At 46.8% G+C, this 22,862-nt stretch overlaps 1 protein-coding gene across 1 annotated transcript in view; it reads right to left on the reverse strand.

Moving 5' to 3' along the window:
• LOC144500970 (G protein-activated inward rectifier potassium channel 1-like) overlaps positions 1-11,739 on the reverse strand; it is a 52,418-nt gene extending 40,679 nt beyond the window's left edge. The window contains exon 1 of the mRNA XM_078224469.1: positions 10,553-11,739. Coding sequence (XP_078080595.1) covers positions 10,553-11,218 — 666 coding nt within the window. The 5' untranslated portion in view covers positions 11,219-11,739. The remainder of the gene's footprint in view (positions 1-10,552) is intronic.
• Between the last annotated feature and the right edge of the window lie 11,123 nt (positions 11,740-22,862).

Consider the following 22,862-nt stretch of genomic DNA (forward strand, 5'->3'; position numbering starts at 1 on the left):
ATGTTGACTATCTAGCTGATCTAAGCCCCTCATTATTTTATAGACCTCTATAAGATCACCCTAAGCCTCAGGCCCTCAGTTGAGTGACTGAACATCAAGAAGGTGGAGGAGCACTGAGAGCTAACTGCAGGGTCGTGATTTAAGGGGAAGGCCCATCTCCGGCCTCATTACTGCTGATTGGCTTGTGGTTTGGTGTGTTTCTTCGACTAAAGTCACTCAGGCCCTCAGTTGAGGGACTTGAGGGACTGGACGATGGAAAGGGGGAAGGGCTCTGAGAGCTACCTCCCCCTGCCCTTGCTGCCAACCTTCATGCAAGCTTCTCCCTAAGGACTCCTAATGTGCAAAATCACTAGCCCCGCCTCCCCCAATTGATCAACTGTCAATAGGTGAGATGTCCATCCCCAGGGTCTTGATTTCAGGAGGAGGTCCATCACTGGCCTCATACTGCATGATTGGCTTATTGTTTGGTGGGCCTTCCTAAAAAGAGACAACTCAGGGGTAGGATTTTCTGGTCACCCTCACCCCAAGACTGGAAAATCCTGCCTGAGGCATGGTCCTGTCCTGCCCACTATTATTCCCGTGGTAGGCAAGATGAGGAAGTTCTGCCCCTGGTCTCACTTGTCCGCCAGCTGAACCCCCAATGCCTCAACAAGATTCTGCCATACAATCCAGGTTGTGCACATTCCAAAACAAAGATCTGGAGCTGAAATTACAATACATTACAAAGCAGATATGTGGGCGGCACAGTGGTTAGCACTGCTGCCTCACAGCACCAAAGACCATGGTTCGATTCCCAGCTTGGGTCACTGTCTGTGTGGAGTCTGCACATTCTCCCTGTGTCTGTGTGGGTTTCCTCTGGGTGCTCCAGTTTCCTCCCACAGTCTTAAAGACATGCTGGTTAGGTGCATTGGCCATGCTAAATTCTCCCTCAGTGTATCCGAACAGGCGGCGGAGTGTGACGATTAGAGGATTTTCACAGTAACTTCATTGCAATGTTAATGTAAGCCTACTTGTGACAGCAATAAATAAACTTTAACTGATATATTTTCACAATACTATAACTGAAGTGACGTTCAATAAAAAAAAGATTATATACATTACATCTAGAATTCAGCACATTCGCATTTACAAAAGAAAGATGCAATCCATTAAATGACTGCTTTAAAAACTCATTTTAACTGAAATGCTGTGGAACATGGAGGCTGAATATCAGATGTGTATTTTTTTGAGTTGCCAAGTTGATTGCTGTAAATTGGAAAAAAGCTTCTTTAATGTGGTTAACAGTGCTACAGTGCTAACCTATAGCGAGATTGGATTCTTACCCTACAGATTTACACAAATTCATTTCAAGTCAATTATTTATCCATTTTAAATGCATTCATCAGTTTTGCTGCTTTTGATTAATGCACTTACAAAAACCCATTAGAGATTTTTACACCCCCGGAACATCTTGATACATGAAAAGTGTTACAAAAGCTGTAAAAAAAATCATAAGGATTATTTTATGATAAGAATGGGTTATGGAAAAATAGGGAATTTGACTTTTAGCAATTTTGGGATAACGGGACCGATTCTCCCATCACGACCCGCACCTTTTCTGGCGGGTCCAGTCGGGAGAATAGCGTCATCTGCCTTTTTCCGGGATTTGCGCATGCGCCGGGAACGCATGCGCATCTCCCAGAGCCGGAGAACAGTTGGAGACCAGACCACGCTGGGAACCGGCGGGAAGACAGGTAAGTCTTTTTTAAATGTAGTTTAAATATGTTTTGCATTTCATTATCGGGAACTTACCAGTCCCGACTGTATCTCCCACCCCGCCAGGAGTACTTCATTCCAGCGGGGTTTAGAGTAGCTCCCCACATTTGGGGAACTAGTAGGAGGCCTCGTCGGAATGAAGGGTGGGGCAATCGGGGCCCCCGAGGGGGGTCGGGCGGCGAGGGTTGGTGCCCCCTGGGCATGGTTACGCTGGGAATGCCAGCCTGTGCCTCCGGCACTGCCCAAGGGGGAAAGTGCCCATGCCCAGGGGGCACCTTGGCACTGCCTCTCAGGCATCCGGCAGTGCCAATGGGGGCGGGGCCTATTGTGGGCAGGGCCTAGGGGCAATCGGTGTGGGTGGAGGGTCCCGCTGCCACTCTGCATGGCGATCGGTCTGAGCTGGAGGGAGGCCAGCGATTGGGGCGGGCTGTGGGGGTGTGATGGTCTGCCGGGGAGGGGCCTGTCTCCTGGGGGGTGGTCAGACCCCACGTGAGGGTCTGACCACCCCCCGGATCTGCCAGGGTCGGGGGGGGGGGGGGGGGGATCACCACTGCCGGGAAAGTGGGCTGGACATCAGGGCGCTCCGGGGTGGGGGGTCAGGACTGGCCCAGGAGTTGTTGTGAGGGCTGCGATCGGGCCATGGTGGGGGCTGGAGGGGCAGCACTGTGGAGGTCCCAGGCTGGCCAGCAAACGGGGGGACTGACAGATTGGGACCACTGCGCAAGCGCAGAGTTCCTGAGCTGTCAGACTCCGGCGCGAATAGGCCCCCACCACCACCCCCACCTCCCCCCTGGGTTTTTAATGAGATTCTCTGTTTAAGAAAGGGAATAGAAATGACCCTGGTAATTATAGACCGGTTAGTCTTACTTCAGTGGTTGGTAAATTGATGGAAAAAGTCCTTAGGGATGGGATTTACAACCATTTAGAAAGATGCGGATTAATCCGGGATAGTCAGCACGGATTCGTGAAGGGCAAGTCTTGCCTCACAAATTTGATTGAATTTTTTGAGGAGGTAACACAGTGTGTTGATGAAGGTAGGGCAGTTGATGTCATATACATGGATTTTAGTAAGGCGTTTGATAAGGTCCCCCATGGTCGGCTTATGATGAAAGTGAGGAGGTGTGGGATAGAGGGAAAGTTGGCCGATTGGATAGGTAACTGGTTGTCTGATCGAAGACAGAGGGTGGTGGCGGATGGAAAATTTTCGGATTGGAGGCAGGTTGATAGCGGAGTGCCACAGGGATCAGTGCTTGGTCCTCTGCTCTTTGTGATTTTTATTAATGACTTAGAGGAGGGGGCTGAAGGGTGGATCAGTAAATTTGCTAATGACACCAAGATTGGTGGAGTAGTGGATGAGGTGGAGGGCTGTTGTAGGCTGCAAAGAGACATAGATAGGATGCAAAGCTGGGCTGAAAAATGGCAAATGGAGTTTAACCCTGATAAATGTGAGGTGATTCATTTTGGTAGGACTAATTTAAATGTGGATTACAGGGTCAAAGGTAGGGTTCTGAAGACTGTGGAGGAACAGAGAGATCTTGGGGTCCACATCCACAGATCTCTAAAGGTTGCCACTCAAGTGGATAGAACTGTGAAGAAGGCCTATAGTGTGTTAGCTTTTATTAACAGGGGGTTGGAGTTTAAGAGCCGTGGGGTTATGCTGCAACTATACAGGACCTTGGTGAGACCACATTTGGAATATTGTGTGCAGTTCTGGTCACCTCACTATAAGAAGGATGTGGAAGCGCTGGAAAGAGTGCAGAGGAGATTTACCAGGATGCTGCCTGGTTTGGAGGGTAGGTCTTATGAAGAAAGGTTGAGGGAGCTAGGGCTGTCCTCTCAGGAGCGGAGGAGGCTGAGGGGAGACTTAATAGAGGTTTATAAAATGATGAAGGGGATAGATAAAGTGAACGTTCAAAGACTATTTCCTCGGGTGGATGGAGCTATTACAAGGGGGCATGACTATAGGGTTCGTGGTGGGAGATACAGGAAGGATATCAGAGGTAGGTTCTTTACGCAGAGAGTGGTTAGGGTGTGGAATGGACTGCCTGCAGTGATAGTGGAGTCAGACACTTTAGAAACATTTAAGCGGTTATTGGATAGGCACATGGAGCACACCAGGATGATAGGGAGTGGGATAGCTTGATCTTGGTTTCAGATAAAGCTCGGCACAACATAGTGGGCCGAAGGGCCTGTTCTGTGCTGTACTGTTCTATGTTCTATTCACGATTGTGACCTCTGCAGTGCACAGAGTGCGGAGATTCAGGTCTGAAGCTGCACTGAAAAAACAGTCGTGATCTAGAACAGTTTTCCCGCCAATTCAGCACTTTTGGGAGAATCGCCCCCAATGTTTCAGTCATTGTTTTATTTTTAGATTCTAATTGTTAAGGTACCCATTAACCATTTAAATCATTTCTACAGTGCAGAAGGAGGCCATTCGGCCAATCGAGTCTGCACCAACTCTCTGACAGAGCATTTTACCCAGGCCCTACCCCTGTAACTCCACGTACCTACCCTGCTAATTCCCGTAACCTATATATCTTGGACACTAAGGGGCAACTTAGCAGAGCCAATCCACCCAACCTGCACATCTTTGGACTGTGGGAGGAAACCGGAGCACCCGGCAGACACGGGGGAAAATGTGCAAACTCCACACAGACAGTCACGCAAGCCGGGAATCAAACCCAGGTCGCTGGTGCTGTGAGGAAGTAGTGCTAACCACTGTGCCACTGTGTTGCTTTTAATGCATTATGCTGACTTCTCATTAAAACATTAATAGAATATGGGGGCTTCAAAAAAATTCTAATTGCCGAATTTGTGTGAAAACTGGAGTAACTCCCGCCAATTTTTTTAGCGTGATTTTGCGAATGTATCTCCCACACTCTGAACACCGCAGAGTGCCCGAGCAGGGTTGATTCTGAGAATCAGGAGGCGGGTCCTATTCCCGCCTGAGAAGCCGGCAGCGTAGCGTGGAGCGGGCCACTGCACATGCATCGATCTGTCAGCGCTGAGATCGGCGCATGCGCACTGGCCCCATACTGCTGGCCTCCCATTTCTGGCTAGCTCGATCGCTGGCCAAGCTCATGACCCTGCATCGCTGCCCCCTCCGACATTCCCAAGCCCCCCCTATCGCTGCCCCCCCCTCCCCCCCCACCCCACCCACCGGCAGTCCCGAACCTCACCCTGGCTAGGCAGTCCCGACACCGCCTCCCCACTTCCCTAGGCACCCCGACCCCCATGGCAGCCCCAACTCCCTCCCCAACCGGATGGTCAGCCCCAAACACCCCCTTCCCTCCCCCTCCCAGTGATCCTCTGGCAGAATGGCAGTGGGACCCCTCACCACCCCCCCACCAATTGCCCCACCTATAGGCCCCACCTCCCAATAGGCCTTCCCCAATAGGCCCTGCCCTCTTGCCACTGCCCGATGCACAGTGGGCATGCCAAGGTGCCCCTTGGACATTGCCAGTTTATCCCTTGGGCAGGGACAGGTCGACCGCCAGTTCCCCATTAGTGGGGAGCAGTTGTAAACCCCGCTGGAGTGAACAACTCCAGGTTGAGGAGGGGGAGACGTTAGCGGGCCTGGAGACTTCAGCCATAAATCTTGGTTTGGAGAGCAGTGCTGCAGGCTGGGAGAATCACCCCCTATATATTAGATATTTGTATCACATTACTCGTATTTAAGTGTAATTGATAATTCTGTGTTTCTGTCATCTATAATATTTCTATACTTTGGAAATATGTCTTCATCCTCGAGTTGTACTCAAGTGATTTAATTTTCAATTTTTCTACAATAGCAATCACTTGAAAAAAACAATTAACCTGTTGACACTGTATTACTTATCAGCATGTTTCCAAACCCATCATTGGCTTCGAGGGCACAATCTTTTTCTCTGCAATTCTGGTAAATAACTTTGCATCCTAAAGGAGTGACTCATACAAAATGGGAATTGCACAGAAGCTTGCATGATCCTGTTGGGAGATAAATCAGCTAAAATGTACTTTCGAATTCAGTGACCCAAAAATTCCCTGGGGATTCCACCATGTTTCCCATTGGATTTTCGGCAGAGCTTCCTAGGAGATTGGCAGCCGGATTTACTGGCTCTCAGATGTTTCTGTGAGTTTCACCACTGCCTTTTAAAACACAGAGTATAAGATATGAAGGATGACAGAACGATCATAGGATCCCTACAGTGCTGAAGAAGGCCATTCAGGCCGTCGAGCCTGTACTGACAACAGTCCCACCCAGGCCCTATCCCCGTAACCCCACATATTTACCCTGCTAATCCCCCTGACACTAAGGGGCAATTTACCAAGCCCAATCAACCTAACCCGCACCTCTTTGGACTGTGGGAAGAAACCGGAGCACCTGGAGGAAACCCACGCAGACACGGGGAGAACATGCAAACTCCACACAGTGTCCCAAGGCCGGCATCGAACCCGGCTCCCTGGAGCTGTGAGGCAGCAGTGCTAACCACTGTGCCAATTGGCGTTCACCCTTCTGAGAGTTAGCACCTAACGCACAGGTGTCAACTCTTGAATTCGTTGTGCCATTTTTCTTTTTTTTAATGCATGGGACATGGGCGTCGCTGGCTGGGCCAGCCTTTATTGCCCATCCCAAGCTGCCCTTGAATTGAGGGGCTTGCCAGGCCATTTCAGTAGGCAGTTGAGAGTCAACCATATTGCTGTGGCTCTGGCCAGACCAGGTAAGGATGACAGGTTGCCTTCCCTAAAGGACATTAGTGAACCAGACGGGTTTTTCCGACAATTGACAATGGTTTCATGGTCATCAGCAGATTCTTAATTCCAGATATTTGTTAATGAATTCAAATTCCACCATCTACCATGGTGGGATCCGAACCCAGAACATTAGCTGAGTTTCTGGATTAATAGTCCAGTGATAACACCATTAGGCCATCGCCTCCCCACCTTGGGTGGAAGGGGGGTAAAATTGTGCCCAGAATTTTGATTTGTCCTTACCGAGGTAAATGAGGGACTAGGCAGGGTAGGAAACTCTCTAGGTCAGGTGTTCCTGCTCCTGATCCTCATTTGTAGATTCAGTGCTACGTGGTGGATGGCATGCCAAGTGATTGCAGGTACCCTGGTGCCAGCTGTCAATTTTGCTTCAGAGGTAACAAGCTGGTCTCTGCAATTTATTCATGGGTTCAAATCCTGTTCCAAAGACTTTGGCCAGCATTTTCATCAAGGGCACAGCAGAACTGGAAATGCGCATTGCTTCTGTTCTCTCTATTTTTGTTGGTTCCCACGTGATTCTACCAGAGTGGCTAGCTCTGCTGCCTCACAGCGCCAGGGACCCAGATTCGATTCTGGCCTTGGGTGACTGTCTTGTGAAGTTTGCACATTCACCCCGTGTCTGCTTGGGTTTCCTCCAGGTTCTCCGGTTTCTTCCCACACTCCAAAGATGTGCGGGTTAGGTTGATTGGCCATGCTACATTGCGTCTTGGAGTCCCAATATGTGTAACGGGGGGATTAGCAGGTTAGAAAGATGGGCAAATACGTGGGGTTGCAGGATTAGGGCCTGGGTAAGATGCTCTATCAGAGAATCGGTGTAGATTCGATGGGTTGAATGGCCCCCTTCTGCACTGTAGGATTCTGTGGATTCTATGGATTCTAATTAAAATTTAAAGTGTGAAGATGTGCATGGGAAGCAGGTAAGATGAGGAGGTGACCCCCCCAAATATACAAGTAGGTCATAAAACATCATAGAATCATAGAACCATGCAGCGCAGAAGAGGCCCTTTGGCCCATCGAGTCTGCACTGGCACATTAGGCACATAAAGGAGTCTCCTGGTCAAATACAGGCTCTTTATCATGATCAGAACTTTCTTGCCCAACTCCACTGCTATCAGTATAAGATTTATTGAGAATGCAAATGCGTTTTTCATGTTTAAATTTCACTTGTAAATAATTCATATTACACTGATTTCACTTTATTCATGTGTACATCATCATTATATGTTCAGACTCGCTTAGTCAGAGATGTAAATACACTGACATATTGGGCATGCATTGATAGTTACAGGTGAGTTAGGGACAATTTTGTTCCTGTGGAAGAAGCAATGTTGTGGGGGGGGGGGTTTTTATTCATTCTGTATTGGACCACAATCACAGAATTGTTACGGTGCAAAAGGAGCCCATTCGGCCCATCATGTCTGCACTGGATCTCCAAATGAGCATTATGACTTAGTGTCATTCTCCTGGACTTAGTGCCACTCTTCTGGCTTTTCCCCGTACTCTTGCGCATTGTTTCTTTTCAAATAATCATCTAATGTCCTAATTGAATGTTCATGCTCGAGTCCAGTATGGTACTAATCACTCAATGGGATATGGTTGAATTTGCAGACTCAGCTGGCCTTTGCATTGTAAGAAGACATTAGGAACATAGGACTTAAGAACAGGAGTAGACCATTCAGCCTTCAAGAATGCTCTGCTGTTCAATAAGGTCAATGCTGATCTGGTTATGGTCTCGACTCCACTTTCTTATCTACCCTCCCCCCCACTTCCTCCCACCCTACACCCACCCCACCCACGACTCTTGTCTATCAAAAGTCCATCTAATTCGTATCAAACAAATTCAATGACTCAACATTCACTACTTTTTTGGGAAAGAATCACATTGTCCAAGATCATTCGCAGGTAGAATAACAGAAATGTTGTTGGTGACTCAAAACCCTGTAAGGATCCTGCCAGCCTGAGATTGATCCACACTTGGACAGGACTGACACTGTCCTTTAAGCCCTTCATTTTCTTGCCTTGACTGACTGTCCTCAGCAATCCTCCCCACCACACCCAGAGTGTCAGGCCCCACCCACTTGACTCCTCCAGGCCTCCCACACCACCCTGCCTCCTCCCTTGGATCCCTCTTCCATTTTACTATGCCTACCAAACCAACTCCACAGGGTGCAACCTTACGAGCCTCAGGCGGGCGTGCCAGTAAAATTCAGGCCAACGTCTCTTAACCCACCATCAGGAAGTCAAAATTTAATTTGCACAATACCTGATTCAGTCACTCAGCAACACCTCCGGTTCTCCTGACTGCCATAAAATCCCCCCTTTGGCACATTATCTCAATTGACATGTTGGAGCAGTATAGAAGGAGGGATGCCCCTTTGAAGGTGTCATCTTCCGAATGAGACAGTAAACCCAGATTCTGTCCACTCTTCCAGTTGGGTGTTTAAGGTTCTACGGCACCATTAGAAAAAGTGGATCTTGTCCTGGCCAACAATTATTGCTCGACAAACACTGCCAAAAATGCTGTGCGGAAACTGGCTCTCATATTTTCCTACAACAGTGAGTACACTTCCAAAACACTGTGAGATGCTAGGCTGCTGTATGAATGCACCTTCTTACTTTATATGGACTCCATCAAGGACTCCAGGCAAGACAAATGGCTCAATTCTCCAAACATCTCCTGACCAATATTTTCTTTTAGATAGTTGAAGATCTGACCCCTTGCCGAGGAATTCATATGGAGACATGGATAACCTACATCCTCACTCCCACTCCCCAACATTTGCTCCAACAACGTCATCGGCCAGAACTCTACCACCTTGTCCGCCACGGAATCGGAGTGGGTGAGGGTCCAACAACAGTCATCTCCATTGACCTCGGGCGGGAATTTCCGGATGAGGTCAATGGAGGCCGTAAAATCCCGCCCATAGTGTCATAGAGTCATACAATGCAGCAAAGGCTCTTCAGCCCATCGAGTCTGTGCCGACAATATCTACCACTAAACATGCACTAATCCCATTTTCTGCACTTGTCTTGAATATTATGAGATTTAAAATGCTCATCCAAATATTTTTTAAGGATTGTAAGATTTCCAGCCTCAGCTACCTTCCCAGGCAGTGCATTGCAGATTCCCACTACCCTCTGGGTGAAAAAGCTTTCTCTCAAATCCCCTCTGAATCTCCTGCCCCTTACCCTAAAACTATGACCCCTCGTGATTGACCTCTCAACCAAGAGGAACAGCTGCTCCCTACTCACCCTGTCCATACTCCTCATAACCTTTTACACCTCAATCATGGCCAGATGCCAGCATTGCCGGAAGACATGTATGAAACATATACCCCAAAGGGCATTGTATTCCTCCATGGAACTAAGATGTTCACTCACCCTATAAATTCCAGCCGGCAGGATTTACACCTGTTGAATTTTTGGTCCATCGTTTTTATTTGATGAATAATTCAAATTACGAATCAATCATATAGACACAAGCAACTTACAGAAATTACAGATTTTAACACACTGAATAGCATCTCCAGTAGGATAGAGGAATTACAAATGTCTTACTGCTGTGTTAAACATTAGCTGTTCATATTGGCAACATAAATTCTAGCTTGCTATCTGGCCCCTGTCATTTCAACATCAACCTAGACATCAGAGTAGAGAATATTCGTATTAGTTGAGCATATTCTGATGAATTCTGTTTCGGAAGCTAAGTTTGAATGAGACACGAGTATTGGAATACACTTTCAGCTCCTTTACTGACTTTCTTAACTCTTTTACTGCTGGATTCTCCTAAGAGCAATATTTCTTCTACTTAAATGTCTCAGTCACTACATACTACTTACAATCTCTATATACTGCTTTAAAATTAAATTTGCAACAGATTGCAACCCTTACAGATTGTAACAGAATCTTTCAATAAAACACCTGTTTAAGATTTATATCAGTTTCGTCTAACAAATTATCCAGAGAGTAAAAGCTAGTTAAGCATCTCTGTCTTTATTTGAACACATTGCAGTGGCTTTTATTGGCAAATTAGTTTGTTTGTGCTTACCTTTATCACTTTGCATCTCATCTGAGCAGAAACCATATGGCTGTTTCTAAGGTTCCCCACTCGAAACATCAGGCACATTTTGCCGTCGCGCTGAGAGATGACTGCGCTGTGGCTAAACATCAAAGTCTCTGCCCTCTTCTTTGGCTGGGACATTTTGATGAACATGCACCCGATCAAAAAGGCGTCCACGATGGAACCAAGCAAGGACTGAAACAAAAAGAGGATGATGCCCTCGGGGCACTTCTCCGTGATGTATCTGAAACCGTAACCGATAGTGGCCTCAGTTTCTATGAAGAAAAGGAAAGCGGATGGAAAATTGTAGACATTGGCCACGCATGGGGTATAGTCCTCGCCATGGGTCTGGCTTATATCTCCTCGGATGTAGGCTATGATCCACCACATTGAAGCCATCACCAGCCAGGCGATTGTGTAAGTCAGGATGAAGATTAAGAGGTTCCACCTCCACTTTAGATCCACTAAAGTAGTGAACAAATCCGAAATGTACCTACTTGTCTCACCGCCTAAGTTCCCATGCTGTACATTGCAACGGCCATTCTTGTCCACGAACCTTTGCCTTTTCTTTTTGACGGGAGCGTTGTAGGTGGAAACTCGGGAAGTATTCACAACTTGATAGTCTTCACCGAATTTTCTGCGGAGTGCAGACATCCTTTCAGCAGCGCAGCGGGACCATCAATACTTGTCTAGTGTTGTTTTATTCTTCAGGCAGCCCTAGTCTTTGTGTTAGGAGACAGGTCCCCTTTCGCGTCTGGAAGTTGGAGAGGTACTAAACAACATTGTTCAGTTGCTAGGTAGCCCGGGATTTCACTTCGAAAGGTGTTTCACTGTTGCTAGGAAGCTCAGTGCTTCCAGATATTGTAGGAAAACTGGGGGTGGGCTGTCCTTGCTTCAGCTGCTCCCGTGCTGTGCTGCGAAGGTGAGAAGGCTCAGGAGCAAGTGCAGCATTGTTGCAAGGATGCTGCTGCTTGTCTTGGAGACACCCTGGGAACTGTACCCAGCATCGCCGTGATTCTGGAGATAGGAGCTGCACACGGCAGCTGGCTGACCAATTGGAGCAGACTGCTGCCTTGCAATGGTCCCTCAGGGAAGAGACAAACAGAATGAGTGAACAACAAGGAGAGAGAAAAAACAGAGGCGGACGCATAAAGAAAGATAAAGTGAAATGAAAAAGGGACAGAATCATGAGGCAGAATAACAAAAAGGGAGAGCAAGTAACAACTAATTTAAGTGAAGATTGCAGATCATTTTCTGAATGCCAAGTTCAAACATTCCAGAATACTATCAAGCAGCATCACCACGATTATCGGTTCAAATTAAATAGTCATAGAGTTTACAGCATGGAAACAGGCCCTTCGGCCCAACTTGTCCATGCCGCCCTTTTTTTTAAACCCCTAAACTAATCCCAATTGCCCGCATTTGGCCCATATCCCTCTATACCAATCTTACCCATGTAACTGTCTAAATGCTTTTTAAAAGACAAAATTGTATCTGCCTCTACTACTACCTCTGGCAGCTTGTTCCAGACACTCACCACCCTCGGTATGAAAAAAAATTGCTCCTCTGGACCCTTTTGTATCTCTCCCCTTAAAACTATACCCTCTAGTTTTAGACTCCCCTATCATAGAATCCTACAGTGCAGAAAGAGGCCATTCGGCCCATCGAGTCTGCACCAACCACGATCCCACCCAGGCCCTATCCACATATCCCTACATATTTACCCACTAACCTATGCATCCCAGGACACTAAGGGGCAATTTAGAATGGCCAATCAACCTAGCCCGCACATCTTTGGACTGTGGGAGGAAACCCGAACCCCCCCCCTCGCAGACACAGGGAGAATGTGCAAACTCCACACAGACAGCAACCCGAGCCGGGATTCGAACCCAGGTACCTAGAGCTGTGAAGCAGCAGTGCTAACCACTGTGCTACCGTGCCGCCCATGTCAATATCCTTGGGAAAAGATATTGACTATCTAGCTGATCTATGTCCCTCATTATTTTATAGACCTCTATAAGATCACCCTCAGCCTTCTACGCTCCAGAGAAAAAAGTCCCATTCTATCCAGCCTCTCCTTATAACACATCACCAAGTCCCGGTAGCATCCCAGTAAATCTCTTTTGCACTCTTTCCAGTTTAATAATACCGTGTCTATAATAGGGTGACCAGAACTGTACACAGTATTCGAAGTGTGGCCTTACCAATGTCTTGTACAACTTCAACAAGACGTCCCAACTTCTGTATTTAATGTTCTGAGCAATGAAACCAAGCATGCCGAATGCCTTCTTTACCACTTTGATGGATTTGTTGTTCTTGGCTTAATAATCAGTCAAACATTACAAATAACAAGTCCTCATTCCAAGAGGTAACTTGAATAAATTTAATTGAAACATGTTGGTTGAATGAAGGGGACAAAAACAATCTAACCTGTGTCATAAAACCCAGATCTTTTACAAAACAAATATCAGTCCGGAAAGCATTGGAACGAAAATGGGAATATACTATTTCAAGAAAACATAATGCTGCCCCCTACAGATAGAAGTTATCTGCAAAACTTAAAGAAACTCAAGTGTTAGTCTGAAATACTTCTGCGGAGGTTTTTAAGTGAGTTAATGCCTCCAATAAATTAGCAGAGAAAGGAATTTCACACAAGTGTCTAACATCACATAATTTCAAGACACAGACCCAGGACTTAACATTCTCCTGTTTGAGAAATCTTAGGAAATAAGTTTAAGTTTAAGTTTTAAGTTTATTTATTAATGTCACAAGTAGGCTTACATTAACACTGCAATGAAGTTACTGTGAAAATCCCCTAGTCACCACACTCCGGCATCTGTTCGGGTACACTGAGGGAGAATTTAGCATGGCCAATGCCCCTAACCAGCACATCTTTCAGACTGTGGGAGGAAACCGGAGCACCCGGAGGAAACTCAGGCAGACACGGGGAGAACGTGCAGACTGCGCACAGACAGTGACCCAAGCTGGGAATCGAAGCTGGGTCCCTGGCACTGTGAGAACAAAGAACAAAGAACAGTACAGCACAGGAAACAGGCCCTTCGGCCCTCCAAGCCTGTGCCGCTCCTTGGTCCAACTAAACCAATCGTTTGTATCCCTCCATTCCCAGGCTGCTCATGTGACTATCCAGCTAAGTCTTAAACGATGTCAGCGTGCCTGCCTCCACCACCCTACTTGGCAGTGCATTCCAGGCCCCCACCACCCTCTGTGTAAAAAACATCCCTCTAATATCTGAGTTATACTTCGTCCCTCTCACCTTGAGCCCGTGACCCCTCGTGAACGTCACTTCTGATCTGGGAAAAAGCTTCATAATCTTGTACACCTCTATTAGATCTCCCCTCATTCTCCGTCTTTCCATGGAAAACAACCCCAGTTTACCCAATCTCTCCTCATAGCTAAGACCCTCCATACCAGGCAACATCCTGGTAAACCTTCTCTGCACTCTCTCTAACGCCTCCATGTCCTTCTGGTAGTGCGGCGACCAGAACTGGACGCAGTGCTCCAAATGTGGCCTAACCAGCGTTCTATACAGCTGCATCATCAGACTCCAGCTTTTATACTCTATACCCCATCCTATAAAGGCAAGCATACCATATGCCTTCTTCACCACCTTCTCCACCTGTGTTGCCACCTTCAAGGATTTGTGGACTTGCACACCTAGGTCCCTCTGTGTTTCTATACTCCTGATGACTCTGCCATTTATTGCACAACTCCTCCCTACATTATTCCTTCCAAAATGCATCAGTGCATCAGGCAGCAGTGCCAACCACTGTGCCACCATGCTGCTCCAAATAAAGACATGTATAAAAATGGTGGATAGATCAAAACAGCAAGAGATTAAACTTCCATGCTGCAAGCATCCAAACCCACCCCGCACCCTCCCCTTGCCCATTGAGAAAGGGTGGTTAAAAATGCTTGTGAAAATTTGATTATGGATTTAAGATTGTCCTAAACTAATCCTGAATTCTGCAGGAGATACATCAATCAGTTAACAGTTACAGAAGTATAAATTTATTAGTGCCACAAGTAGGTTTACATTAACAATGAAGTTACTGTGAAAATCTCCTAGTCGCCACACTTTGGCGCTGCTCGGGTACACTGAGGGAGAATTTAGCATGGCCAATGTACCCAACCAACACGTCTTTCAGACTGTGGGAGGAAATCAAAGCACCCAGAGGAAACCCACGCAGCATGGGGAGAGCATGCAGACTCCATGCTGACAGTGACCCAAGCCGGGAATCAAACCCAGGTCCCTGGTGCTGTGAGGCAGCAGTGCTAACCACTGTGCCACCGTGCCGCCCATCTCCGAAAATGGGATAGGTGAGTTGGAAATAGTTCCAGAGGTTTCTGATATTGATCAGGAGATAGGAATTGCACATGGCAGCTGGTTGACCAATTGGAGCAGACTGCTGCCTTGCAATGGTCCCTCAGGGAAGAGACAAACAGAATGAGTGAACAACACGGAGAGAGAGAAAAAAATAGAGGCAGACGCATAAAGAAAGATAAATAGTGATAGTGATCATTTACTCTGAGCCCATGGAGATAAAGGGTGGCACGGTGGCACAGTGGTTAGCACTGCCGACTCACAATGTCAGGGACCCAGGTTCGAGTCCAGCCTTGGGTCACTGTCTCTGTGGAGTTTGCGCGTTCTCCCTGTGTCTGCGTGGGATTCCTCAGGTGCTCTGGTTTTCTCAGATGTGTCCCAAAAATGTGCAGTTAAGTTGATTGGCCATGGTAAATTACTCCTTAGTTTCAGGGAGATTAGTCGGGTAAATATGTGGGGTTGTGGGGATAGGGCCTGGGTGGGATTGTTGTTGGTGCAGGCCTGATGGGCCGAATAGCCTCATTCTGTACTTTAGGGATTCTATGGTTCTATGATTCTTCTATGATTGAATATGGACCGATAAGTCACAATCATAGCTGCTCTCCCAGGCAAAAGGTCAACCACCAGACGGTCAGTCCTAACATAGTGAGGGACAGTTCTAGAGGAAGCTCAGACTCACAAATGTTGCTGAGGGAGACTATGTGGTTCAAGAAGGCTGGCAAAGACAGTCAACTATCTGCCACGTATTTTTAAAAAATTAATTTGTGGGACATGGGCGTCACTGGCTGGCCAGCATTTATTGCCCATCCCTAGTTGCCCTTGGAGGGCAATTGAGAATCAACCACATTTCTGTGGCTCTGGAGTCACATGTACGTCAGACCGGGTAAGGATGGCAGACTTCCTTGCCTAAAGGACATCAGTGAATCAGATGGGTTTTTCCGACAATCGGCAATGGTTTCATGGTCATCAGTAGATTCTTAATTCCAGATTTTTTTTTTGTTATTGAGTTCAAATTCCACCATCTGCCTTGGCGAGATTCAAACCCGGGTCCCCAGAACATTTAGTTGAGTTTCAGAATTAATAGTCTGGTGATAATACCACGAGGCCATTGCCTCCCCTAAATATAACCACTGAAGAGCTTGATTTCCATCAGCTTTTATACAACAGGGGCATTGCAGCACCAGCCATTAGAAGTCAACTACCGCCCTCTCTCATTACACATCCCACACTACACATCCTTAGCTAGCTGTAAATTAGCTACTGGATGCTGAGAAACAGATGTAGGAGGGTTCTTTTTTGCTCAGTTTTCCAAGTGAGCTCTATAGGGGATAGACTGCAACCACATTTTTAAAGTTCATTTACAGGATCTGGGCATCGCTGGCTGGGGCAGCGATTATTGTCCACCCCTAACTGCCCTCCATTTCAGAGTCAATTACATTGCTGTGGGTCTGGAGTCACATGTAAGCCAGACCAGATAAGGATGGCAGATTTCCTTCCCTAATGGGCATTTTTCAACCAGGAGAAGGTTTTTACAACAATTGAGAATGATCATCACTAGACTTTTAAATTTCACCAGCTGCAGTGGTGGGATTTGAACCCGGATCCCCAGATCTTGCTCACGGTCTCGAGATTACTAGTCCAGTGACAATATCACTCACTATGCCACTGCCTCCCCTAAATTGCTTGGACTTTAACTCCCTGTCTGCCTGATTCATGATGTGGAGATGCCGGCGTTGGACTGGGGTGAACACAGTAAGAGTTTTAACAACACCAGGTTAAAGTCCAACAGGTTTATTTGGTAGCAAATACCATTAGCTTTCGGAGCGCTGCTCCTTCGTCAGATGGAATGGAAATGTGCTCTCAAACAGGGCACAGAGACACAAAAATCAAGTTACAGAATACTGCATGTTTGTATCTCCACATGACTACCATCGACACCGCAAACTGCCGGCTCCAATTGGAGAGGATCTCCAAGAAGATCGCGCATATCGACACAGACATCAAGTTTCTACAAACATGCAGTATTCTGTAACTTGATTTTGTCAATCTTGCCTTCTGTAACTTGTCAATCTTGCCTTCTTGTCCTGCCCGATTTCTCACCTCTCGCAATCTTACCAGCACTGGATATCCGGCGAGATCAGCTTCGCGCCTGAAATAAAACTTAAATGTTACAAGTGAGCCCGGGACGCACTCGTCGGCCTCACTTGCCTTCGCAACCTCGCTGGTGTAGCTCCTCACCGGCGAGGGTCACGTGTGGTCCCCATCAGCGGGGATCTGTCATGATGGCCTCACCGGTAGGGCCGGAGACCATTGAGGACCCACCCGGAGGGCAGGGGCAAGGGATGCTCTTTGGACAGTGCCAGCCTGGTATCCTGGCACTGCCAGCTTGGCACATTGACAGTGCCCATCAGGTACCAGGTCGTGTCAAGGTGACAGAGCCTGAGGGGGATGTGGGACCTAGTGGGATGGGGCAGGGCCTAAGGGGATTGGGGGAAGAATGCTGTGCATGCTCTGCAACAGTGATTGACCGGGACGGGGGGTGAGCAGGCTGATTGACTGGGCCAGGATGGGGCGGGGAGGGGGAGTGCGATCAGCCGGTCTGTGCAGGAGGGATTGGCCGCAGAGGCCAGCGATAGCAGAGGGGGGGGGGAGGCAGTGTCAGATTTCTATATTCTGTGCTATTGCCCCCTCCCCCTGCTGGCAGGAAACAGATCTTGCTTCATCTCTTTGCTCAGAGTGTGGTAAGATTGGATTTTTAACTCACCCAAAAAATGGGTGCGATTCTCTGCTGTTTTCAGGCTAGTTTGGCACTTAGAAAATTTTTGGTAGGATTCCCCCCCCCCCCCCCCCCCCTCTCCCACCCCAGGTAAGAGCAGGTCTGAACTTTGATTTGATTTGATTTGATTTATTATTGTCACATGTATTAGCATCGAGTGAAATGTACTGTTTCTTGAGCGCTATACAGACAAAGCATACTATTCAGCGAGAAGGAAGCGAGAGATTGCAGAATGTAGCGTTACAGTCATAGCTCGGATGTAGAGAAAGATCAACTTAATGCAATGTAGGTCCATTCAAAAGTCTGATGGCAGCAGGGAAGAAGCTGTTCTTGAGTTGGTTGGTACGTGACCTCTGACTTTTGTATCCTTTTCCCGATGGAAGAAGGTGGGAGAGAGAATGTCTGGGGTGCGTGGGGTGTTTAATTATGCTGGCTGCCTTGCCGAGGCAGCGGGAAGTGTAGACAGAGTCAATGGGAGGGAGGCTAGTTTGCGTGATGGATTGGGCTACATTCACGACCTTTTGTAGTTTCTTGCGGTCTTGGGCAGAGCAGGAGCCATACCAAGCTGTGATACAACCAGAAAGAATGCTTTCTATGGTGCATCTGTAAAGTTAGTGAGAGTCGTAGCTGAGATGCCAAATTTCCTTAGTCTTCTGAGAAAGTCGAGGCGTTGGTGGGCTTTCTAAACTACAGTGTCGACATGGGGAGACCAGGACAGGTTGTGATCTGGACACGAAAAACCTGAAGTTCTCGACCATTTCTACTTTGTCCCCATTGATGTCGACAGGGGCATGTTCTCCACTACGCTTCCTGAAGTTGATGACAATCTCCTCCATTTCATTGACATTAAGGGAGAGATTATTGTCGCCGCCCCAGTTCACCAGATTCTCTATCTCATTCCTGTACTCCATCTCGTAATTGTTTGAGATCTGATCCACTGCAGTGGTGTCGTTAGCAAACTTGAAAATTGAGTTGGAGGGGAATATGTCCTCACAGGATTAGCCAGGTTACTCTATTTGTTAGGTAAGGTATCCCTCTGGATCTCATCCTGGGACACCTTTGATGGAAGTCAGGTGCCCTTTGAGGCAGGTCAGGTGTGCTTTGGAATTGTTAAAAGTAGGCATAAAAAGTGCTTAAATGCATTCGTGACGAGCTCATTGGAACTGTCAACTGACCTGTTATAATCAACTGCGAAAACTGTCAAGGGGACCTGTCCGAACTATCAGGAGTACTTAGCAAAACTTTCAAGAGTATCCATTAGAAGTATCAAGAGAACTTGTCAAGACTGTCAAGAGAATCTTACAAAAGCAGTTGTCAAAGAAAGCTGTCAAGCTGTCAAGGCATTTCAAAGACCCACCCTTTAAATATTTGAAAGGGAACTGTCTGGCATGTTTAAACATATTGCTTGCTATGGGCACAGGGGCATAGTTTGGCAGAGATGGTATAGCGGGTATGGGGGGCAGGTACAAAGGCATGATATGGCATGGGATGGCTAGGATGGAGCATGGGGGATGTGCATAGGGGAGGGTGAGGGTAGGAGAGATATTTGTTTCTTTCAAACATTTAACAGTGCTTGTGCTCAGAGGGAGGCCTTCCAGGTAGCCCGTCTCCACAACCGGCAGCCTCTGCACTCATTCCTGGTGCAGTGGGCCCGAATTCCTATCCAATCTGCCACATCCTTTTCCTCGGAACAAGAATCCCAACTCCCAGCCCTTCTTTCCAGGGTTAGGTTCATTTTGCCAGGAAAGGTCTTGACTCTGCACCCAACCTGAGAGGCAAATCCAGGTCATAGAAGCAGCGAATTGATTTTGTCAATTAGTTCAACTCCTCTACTGATGGGTTTTTAATGATTTTTTTTGTCATGTTTTCTGCTTACCTGTCATGAATTTCCCAAGGTAGTTGTGGATGTAGTTTGACAACTGTATGTTCCCTTCGTTGAAGGAGTGGTGGGCGGCTACATAGATAACTGGTGAACTGCAAGCACGGATACCTAATTGCAACCAACCCTGAAATCAGGCTAAAGAGTTTGTATCATCATCAGAGCTCTTTCTGAGGCAGCATCCAAACAGTGTAAGCATCTCAACAAATCAGATTTCTCTATAGGAGGGCCAATCAAAGTTTTTCCTGGCAGGCTTCTTGCAGGCCATGGGCCTCATGTCATTCTAATCGTGTCTTGTACGATGGAGCTTTCACAGTAACCAGATGGAAGGCTAGAACGGTGATTGGAGTCAAGGGTATTCCCGACATGAGAAAGCTCTTCATTCTGCACAGACTGTTACTAAATCAAGAACCAGGTTTTGGATCAAGAAGAAGTTAGATCCAACCTAGGTCCTGTCAAAACTACTAGAGAAGGAGCTCGAGATGGGCTTAGTGTTTCTTGGTCCCATTCATTTTGGCTTCCTACATATGGTCAATTTATGCTGTATTTTACTCACCTTGAAGGCTTGTGTCTCAGGCCCTAAGGAAGTTCACAGCGAATGTTTGGAATTCTTGAAGCACCTACAGGTTCTTTGTTACAAAGTCTCTGGTGCTGACTAATCTGAGATGATTGCATTCAATTTTTGTAATTCTGCAGTATTCGCAGTAAATCATGACAGAGTCCCTGGATTTTAAGGATTCCTTTACTTTGATTTAGAAATACAACTGAGAAGAACAGCATTACTGATCTGCTTTGATTGAGTTGGCAATCAAAGGAGCAATGAGTTCTTCCATCCCATTCCAATTCTCTTCCCGCACCTAGTGGGGCATTATGACAGATTTTAGTTGGTATCCATAGCAAGTAATTCCTAGAACAGATCGCTAGTCTGCCACCAGAGGCTTGTAACTTGAGAGGCGCCACTCCACATCAAGCATGGCTGACCAGGAGTCTCTCTGGCCACCCATTGACCTGTTTGGAAGGATTTACAGGTTGACATTCAACCTGTTTAGCCACATTATAAACGCACCTCCTTTGGCCATCAAGTCCTGGGTGGAACTCGAACATGGAGTTTCTGGCTCAGAGGCAGGGATGCTACCCACTGCGCCACAAGAATAAGATTTTACCCCATGACAATGAAAACAACCCTGTCACAGCGCTATTGAAATGATTGCAGACCAGCAATGTCTTGGTTACACTCTACAAAACTAGTAGTGTGTCTGGTGGCCATTGATCTGTGCAATCATAGTAAATGGACAATCAGAAGGCTTTGGAATTCCTCTGCTTATTACATGTATTACAACAGTGACTACACTTCATGAGTTGTAAAGTGCTTTGAGACATCCAGAAGTCTTAACAAGTGTTACAAGTCTTTCTTTCATCCAACATTGGTGCCTAAAACCATTCTCCAAGTGAGTCAGTTGTCACTGAGTACATAATAGGGCAATTCTCCCAAAAAAACCAAAGTTCCCAACGGGCGGGAATATTAGCCATGATCATTGAAAATGGTGGAGGTAATTCAAAGGGCCAAATGGCTTAACCCTGCTCTATTTCCTAATGGAGGTTTATCAGGCTGATTCCGGGGATGATGGGACTGATGTATGAGGAGAGACTGACTAGGTTAGAATTGTTTTCACTGGAGTTCAGACAATAAGGGGGGGATCTCATCGAGACTTATAAAATTCTAACAGGACTAGACAGGATAGATACAGGAAGGATGTTCCCGATGGTGGGGGAGTCCAGAACCAGGGGTCACAGTCTGAGGATTCAGGGTAGAGCATTTAGGACGGAGGCGAGGAGACATTTCTTCACCCAAAGAGTGGTGAGCCTGTGGAATTCATTACCACAGGAAGTGGTTGATGTCAAAACATTGAATGTATTCAAGAGGCGGCTGGATATAGCACTTGGGGTGAATGGGATCAAAGGCGATGGGGAAAAAGCCAGGATTGGGCTATTGAGTTGGACGATCAGCCATGATCATGATGAATGGTGGAGCAGACTTGAAGGGTCAAATGGCCTCCTCCTGCTCCTATCTTCTATGTTTCTATGTTTCTATGCCTGTTGTGTGTACAGTCAAGGCAATGTGTGTAAAGGTAGATGAAAGCTGTCCATCTCTAGTACAAACAAATCTGTCCTGTATACCTCTCCACCTTCAAAAAGTAGAAGTAGAGATTAGCACGCGATCCATGACAAATTTTCAGTATTTTGATTGCTGTGGTGAAATATGTAACAGAAAATGGCCACTTCCTGAAAACAGGCATCCTGACTTTCCCTTCAGTTCTTTCACCCGGGGAACAGAGCAGCTGGCCCATATCCCATAAGAGCACTGGGGCATTTTGCCAGCCTCATTTCAATGTTATTATTGTAGAATTTGATATTTAAATGAACCTTTTATACAGGAAAGAGCAGTCAAAAAATCCACAGTGTGAATTGTACTATGCCCAATGTCCCATCCGCTGTCAGCCCAGTCCAAGTATGCGTCATCCCACTGGCTAGAAAATCCTGCCATGTATATTAAGTGAGTTGGAATATTGGCAACAACCTGGATCATATATATTGGGGTATTTGTTTGTGTATAATTTCCCATAAAAAAAACGAATTTCATCATTATAAGGAACAAATAAGAAAAATCAAAATGACTCTCTACAAAATGACAGGCAAAAACCATAGAAATTAGAAGCAGGAGTAGGCCATTCGGTCCTTTGAGCCTGCTCCACCATTCATTGTGATCATGGCTGATTTTCAAATTCAATATCCTGATTCCCCCCTTCCCCCCCACATTCCTTGACCCCTTTAGTCCCAAGAGCTACATCTAATTTCTTCTTGAAATCACATGTTTTGGCCTCAACTACTTTCTGTGGTAGTGAATTCCACAGATTCATCCACCATCTGGATGAAGAAATTCCTCCTCACCTCAGTCCTAAAAGGTTGACCCCTTATCCTCAAACTGGGCTCCCCCACTATCGGGAACATTGGAGGCGATTCTCCCAAAAGTGCTGAATTGGTGGGAAAACTGTTCTAGATCACGACTTTTCTCAGTTCAACTTCACACTCGAATCTCCACACTCTGTGCACTGCAGGGGTTCCAATCGTGAATCTCATCAAAAACCCATGGGCCTATTCACGCCGGAGTCTGACAGTTCTGGAACTCTGCGCATGTGCAGTGGCCCCAATCTGTCAGTCTCCCCGTTTGCTGGCCAGCTCAATCACTGGCCAGCCCGGGACCCCCGCAGTGCTGCCCCTCCAACCCCTCCCACGGCTCAAT

This window comes from Mustelus asterias, chromosome 11 (assembly GCF_964213995.1).
Source record: "Mustelus asterias chromosome 11, sMusAst1.hap1.1, whole genome shotgun sequence".
In the NCBI taxonomy this organism is placed as follows: Eukaryota; Metazoa; Chordata; class Chondrichthyes; order Carcharhiniformes; family Triakidae; genus Mustelus; species Mustelus asterias.